At 36.6% G+C, this 7,155-nt stretch overlaps 1 protein-coding gene across 1 annotated transcript in view; it reads left to right on the top strand.

Moving 5' to 3' along the window:
- The window catches only part of LOC115418151 (low-density lipoprotein receptor-like), a 90,023-nt gene that overhangs the window by 67,445 nt on the left and 15,423 nt on the right, over positions 1-7,155 (top strand). The window contains exon 9 of the mRNA XM_030132525.1: positions 5,182-5,321. Within this exon, the coding sequence (XP_029988385.1) occupies positions 5,182-5,321 (140 nt within the window). The remainder of the gene's footprint in view (positions 1-5,181; positions 5,322-7,155) is intronic.

Here is a 7,155-nt window from a genome sequence, read left to right as displayed (position 1 = left end):
CATGTTTTCTTGATAAAAACCAAAATCACTTCAGTTCTTCCATCAATATCTATGGCATTGCACTGACAGAAACGGTGCTTTTAGACATTCCATGTTTTCTTTTTTTCTGTTTTAGTCACGGTACACACAGGAGTTAGGACTGGATTGCAGAACCATTGTTTTGATGACTTTTGATGGTCTAATAATTTTTTCCGGGTGAGCATATTATGCACACTGCAGTTGTTATAAAATATGATGTTATTTTTCACAGTTTGCATTGGGTAGAATTCAAAAGTTGTTCATTTTCTTTAAAATTCTGACCCAGCCACTAAAATCAACACTTTCGTAAATAATAGAAAATTACTACACTGCACCCACCTCCAAAGTGAGCAAAAACGCACATCCACACATTTTAGCATTTAACATTTAACCTAGCACAAAAAATAATAATACAAATTCACCAATGATGTTGTTCAGCATTGATATATGCCAGGCTGCAAAAAAAAAAAAAAAAAATTGCTAATCCAATTTTTATGTTATATATTGGTGAAAAGAAACTACATTTTTTATATTTTTTGTGTCCAAAAATATGGCTTGTTTACATTAAAAAATGGGATTTAAAGGGTTCCAGTATACTACAAACAAAAAGTTAAAGATATTTCTGTTTTTTTTTGTGATTTTTGCCATTTGTAAATAAAACTGTTTGGTCATTAAAAAAAATGTGTTTCAATGCACACACAAAAAAGTAAAATAAACACTGTGCAAGAATCCCAACTGAAAAAAATAGCCCAAAAAATTAAAAATATCCTTAACTTTTTGTTTGTAGTGTATATGACAGTCAAGTATTTAGTATTTTTATTTTATGTGTTGAAGAAATCACAAAACGTGGTTCAAAGTTTGCTGCGATGAGTGTAACTTTATTTAGTGTTCTGGAGCACGGTGAGAGTACTGATGCAGACAGAGTCTGTTTCAGTAGTCTGACCCCGAATCTACGTTTTCAGATGGTATTTATACAGTTACTTCAAAGCAGTCAATAGAAAACAAAAGACAAACAAAGTAATAAAGAAAAGGGGGTTGTACTTTAGGAAGGAGACAAGAGAATTTACATTCATGGGAAAGGGGAGGGGGGTCGCACTCCAGGAAGGGGGGGGGTTCACACCAAGGAAAGGGAGGGTAGGTCTTCCAGACCTGGTGGAGGCATCTTCACATATAATCAAAACATCACTGGTTAATGCTAAAGAGGTTAGCTCGGCAGGGAACATGAAACAAAAGGTTGTCCTCTGTGCTCTCAAACAAAAAGGGTGCCGTCTGCATTCTCAAATCACAAACTTTCTTCCTCATATGGATCAAGTTGATGAAACAAAACGTTAAAACAAACTATGAAAAAATGATTTAACATTACTACAGTGCTGTGCAGATGATGCTCTTTGGGTGGTTAGAAGGACCTCTGTGGGCGGAATACCAGAGCAGTAACGGAATGGAAAATAATATCATTGATCTGATTAATCGTCAACTCAAGTTTAGTTATAGTCTTGAAACTTGGAATTCCTCTTGTAATAACCGTCTGTGCTCAGGTGAACTGTAGTTACAAACGGCCATCTGATCAGCCACGTGTTTTAGTTTGGACAAGTCTTAATTTACCCAGAATTCAATTAACCGTGATCTAAGCGGATACATGTAGCTGGAAAACTGGCCTCTGTTTACTTTATGGATCACGTCTAAAGTCCTGTTAACTCGCATGTTCCCAGGATCTGTATGGATGAAAAGCTCCAGGATGCAGATGAAGTGAATACTGTGAAGTCAGTTGTGTTGAAAGGCCAAATAAAACCAGACAAATGAAGATAACTGGACAAAAATGAACAGAATGATCCCAGAAAATTAAAAACTATTAGCAGAATGAAATAGAAAATTGAAACAAATGAACAGAATAGTCACAAAATGAGCAAGATGATCAATAAAATGATTAAAGAATGAACAAAGTATTAAGTAATGGACAAAATAATCAAGATGAACAACATAAAAAGAAAAGGACAAAAATAACAAAATAAGCGAGAAAATGGACAATATGAAAAGAGTAACTAAGAAAATGGACAAAGTAATTGATAGAATAATAATAAAAATGAACCAAATAATAAGGGAAATAGACAAAATTAACACAATGGTAAAGTAAGTGGACAAAAAATAAATAGAATGGATGAGAATGAATGGAGTAAACAATAGAATGAGAAAATATGAACCAGGATAATGAAGAAAATGACTTAAGATCAATAAAAATATCTGAACTTTCAATAAAATGAACATAATAACCAAGAAAATCCTTCCAGAAAATGAACAAAATAACCATAAAAACATTACAAATAGTCAAGAAAATGAATAAAATGATCAATGTAATGAATACAATGATCAAAAGAATGAAGAATCTGAAATAACAATGAAGAAAATGAGCAAAAATGAACAGAATTATCAGAATGGGCAAAACTTGAACAGAAAAAACAGAATAATAAAGAAAATGAGCAAAAAAGTATTAAAGCAAGCAGAAATAAATGTAAATTTCGCAAAATATTCCAAAAATTATCAAAATGAACAAAATTTACAGTGAATTAATTATTTTTATATTTAAGTCCTACAAAATAAATAATATAATAATAATAAAAACATCACAAATAGTCAAGAAAATGAATAAAAATGAACAGCATTATGAATACAATGATCCAAAGAATGAAGAATCTGAAATAACAATGAAGAAAATGGGCAAAATTTAACTAAATAATCAAGAAAATGGACAAAAAAAATAAATACAATAACAAAAATGAACAGAATTATCAGAATGGGCAAACATGAACAGAATAATAAAGAAAATGACCAAATAAATCAAAATATAAATGTAAATTGCATAAAATATTCAATAAAATGATCAAAAATGAACAAAAGTTACAGAGAATTAGCTGTTTTTAGATTTAAGTCCTTCTACAAAATAAATAATATAATAATAAAAACATAACGAATAGTCAAGACAATCAATAAAAATGATCAACGTAATGAATACATATATATATATATATATATATATATATATATATATATATGTTCATATAAACATAACAAATAGTCAAGAAAATGGTAAAAATGAACAACGTAATGAATGCAATGATCCAAAGAATGAAGAATCTGAAATAACATAATGAAGAAAATGTGCAAAAATTAACTGAATAATCAAGAAAATGGACAAAATAATAAATACAATATTACAAAAAAAATTATATATTGCTAAAAACATAACAAATAGTCAAGAAAAGGATATAAATGAACAATGTAATGAATATAATGATCCAAAGAATAAAGAATCTAAAATAACAATCAAGAAAATGTGCAAAAATGAACAGAATAATCAAAATGAACAAAATAATAATCCAATAATACAATATATATATGAATATATATATATATATATATATATATATATATATATATATATTCATAAAAACATAACAAATAGTCAAGAAAATGGTAAAAATGAACAATGTAATGAATACATTGATCCAAAGAATGAAGAATCTGAAATAACATAATGAAGAAAATGTGCAAAAATTAACAGAATAATCAAGAAAATGGACAAAATAATAAATACAATAATTCAAAGTAATTTAATAATAAAAACATAACAAATAGTCAATGGCTAAAATAAACAACATAATGAATACAATGATCCAAAGAATGAAGACTCTGAAATAACATAATGAAGAAAATGTGCAAAAAATTAACAGAATAACCAAGAAAATGGACAAATGACAAATACAATAATACAAAAAACATATACATATATATTCCTAAAAACATAACAAACAGTCAATAAAAATCAGTAAAAATGCACAACGCGCTGAATAAAATGATAAACTTTGACGATCTTGTGTTTCCAGGACCTCTCTGGATGAGAAGCTCCAGGATGCGGTGCTGGTTCTGAAAACCCGCGGCTCGGTTTCGGGTCTGGCCGTGGACTGGATCCACCGCCTCCTGTACTGGACCGGTCCGGAAGGCGGCGCCGTGGAGGTGGGCGCGCTGGACGGCTCGGCTCAGCGCGTCCTGGTGGAGGGGTTGGACCGACCGTCGGCGGTGGCTGTGGATCCTCTTCAGGGGTACGAGGACCAGGATGTGTCCGAGTGTTGACTCAAAGCGCGTCCACTCGTTAAAAGCCTGGGCTGCACAGCGAACGTTTGTTTGAACAGTACACACACAGGACGGCCGATAGTGATTAAAACACTCAGTACCCTCCTGTTTATCCAGGGAAGGGCAGCGCACGCACTAACCTTCTATACATTAACACAGGACAGCTGCACTATGAATTTACACACGGAGGAACCGGACACCGTCGACGCTCATGGTGTTGTCATGGTGACGCACAGATAGTCGTTAAAAATACAAGTAATGACTCATCTTTACTGCAGTGAAAGTTGTAAAGTCCAGCCTCAGAGGATGAGTCAGAAGTCAGCCTTTGAAAGACATTTGTACCTGTTTTTGCAAAGTGAACTCAACCTATTAAATAAGAAGAAATGATCCCTAATCAAGGAAATAGACAAAAAATGAAAAAACATCACAAAAGCAATAAAATAATCAATAAAATGATTAAATATGAACAAAATAACTAAGAAAATAGACAAAAAATGAAAAGAATAATAAAGAAAATAGACAAAAATGAAGGGAATGATAAAGAAAATGGACAAAAATGAACAGAATTAAAAAGAAAATGGACAAAAATGAACAGAATAAAAAAGAAAATGGACAAAAATGAACAGAATAATGGATGTAATGGATCATGTAGCATGTTCATCCCATGGGCCGGACTGGACCCAGTGGAGGGCCGGTTTTGGCCCAGGGGCCACATGTTGGACTCCCCTGGTCTAATTCAGACCTGGATCAGAACGGGTCCGGGGCAGATGCTGGGTTCCTCCTGAACTGCTCGTGTTTTGGTTTTTTTTCCCAGGATGCTTTTCTGGGCTGAATGTGGCGTCTCTCCGCGGATCGAGCGGTCCGGTTTGGACGGCCAGGACCAGAGGACCCTGGTCAAATCTGCCATCCGTAAACCAGTCGCCCTGTCCTTGGGTACGTCCAGAACCAGAACCAGAACCCATCCATGTTCAGCTTCCATTAGATCCTTTCTTTCTCTCAGCGTTGGTCTGAGGTTTAACGGCGTCTGTTTGTTCATAGACGTGCCTCGTCAGCTGCTCTACTGGGTCGACCAGGACCTGAGGCGGATCTCCAGAGTGGACCTGGAGGGTCGTCACCGTAAAGCAGTGGTCGAGTCTAATGGGTATCTGGACCGGCCTTTTGGACTGGCCGTGTTTGAGGTAAAACACAAGTGCATCATGGGAGAGAATCAAGAAAATGAACAAAATGACTCTAGGTTTGAGAAAAACAAACCTGGAATAATGGAAGTAAACGGTAGAACTTTGTGTTCTGTGGTGCAGCGTTTCCACACACGTGTTGTGGGTTTACTTTAATTTTCATGATTTTTCATCGTTCATTTTCAATGCACAGAAGTGCAAATTAAACGAATCAACAAAATAATTTGTTTATTTAGCAGGGACAGTACACATTAAGGAACATTTCTGTAAATATGCCAGTATTAGCAAAACATCTGTTTTTCAGCTGTTGTCCCTGGGTAAGAAGTAAAATACCAGCATTCATAAATTAGAAACATTTTAAAAATTAAGGCTCCACCCACACATTCCATAGCATGAGTTCACATATACAGTATACACAGTTAACCTTTAAGTATTAGTAAAACACTTGGGGCCTCATGTGTCAAGACTCATACGTAAACCTGGCGTATGCTTAAATCCAGAAAAGTCTGCACGCACAAAAAAATCCAGATGAATAAAACTGAGCGTACGCCTGAATCCAAGCACACTTCCTTTATTCATCCTAATCAGCTGGAATTGAGCGCATACGTTGGAGTATCTGACTCCTCCCTCTCCACGCCTACATTTAAATATGCAAATCAGCATAAACGGGGTCTGCAGGTGGGATTCCCTCTGGGGTTCACCTGATCAGATGATGACGTCAAAGTGGACGCGAAGCGGAGGACGAAACAGGCGGAAGAAGAAAAGAGACGAACTGAGACTGAGCGGAGAGTCAGTGCTACTGTGGGTGACACTGGTCTGACGGGGCGGACGTGGATCATCCCCAGGTAAATATAGATTTAGTATTAGTGTAACTCACGCATTAGTTCATTCTACAGGTCATACACAGTCTGATCACAGCCAAACTAGATAAAGGTTCATGTGTGATCATGTCAGGAAATCAAAGAGGAAATCATAGACTTCAACTCATGTTTAATCAAATTATTATTTTCCAACAACGAGGCAGAAGTCGGTCAGACTCAGTCTCATCCTCCTGTCACAGAGGCTCCTGTTGACCCCAGCGTTAGCCGATCCTCCGGTCCAACAGCTGATGATGCCCATCTGACCGACATGGGTCTGTACTGACCCGGGTCACCAGAGGACAGAGAGAGGACAATCAGCGGAGTCAGTGAGCGACTGGACCGACTCATAAATGTTCTGACAGACATGAAGACTACAGCAAATGCATTCATCAACCAGTGAATTCTGTGTCCATGTCTCTTTGTGGTTGTTGCTGAATGTCCTCTTGGGCAGGACTGGCTTTGATGAGTCCAGGGTCTGGTTCTGGTTCTGGTTCTGGTGGTGGATGTGCTGCTCTGACAGTAGGATGACGTGTCGGTGTGTTCATCGTTCTTCTGTGTGTCTCTGATGTGCACATCAGTCGGAGGAATGACCTTTTTCCCATTATTCCCAGTTTCCCAGTGTCTCCTTTAAGTGTCTCCAAAGGTTCCAAAGCACTAGAAACATGTGTACTCCAGCTGTGGAGTTGGCGTGGAGGACTTCACATTTCCACGGTCATTTCGCTCTTTTTACATCTGAACGTGAGCGTGGGAAAAGGGCGTACACCAGGTTTTTGTGCGTACACCACACTTTACCCATGAGGCCCCTGGACAGACACTGGTGCGTGGGCAGGAGGTCATGCAGCGCAAAACAGAGAAAACTTGATTCCAGTGAAAATGACCATGAACAGTTTACCTGGTTGCAAACAGCTGTTGTTAGTGAGGTGCAGTATTGCAGTCATCAGGAAAATGAAGAAAACTTTTTTCAAATTTTATATGTA

The sequence above is a fragment of the Sphaeramia orbicularis genome, chromosome 4 (genome assembly GCF_902148855.1).
Source record: "Sphaeramia orbicularis chromosome 4, fSphaOr1.1, whole genome shotgun sequence".
NCBI classification, from domain to species: Eukaryota; Metazoa; Chordata; class Actinopteri; order Kurtiformes; family Apogonidae; genus Sphaeramia; species Sphaeramia orbicularis.
Note: the sequence above shows the minus strand (reverse complement) of the source record. Positions and strands in the feature narration are given on the sequence as shown.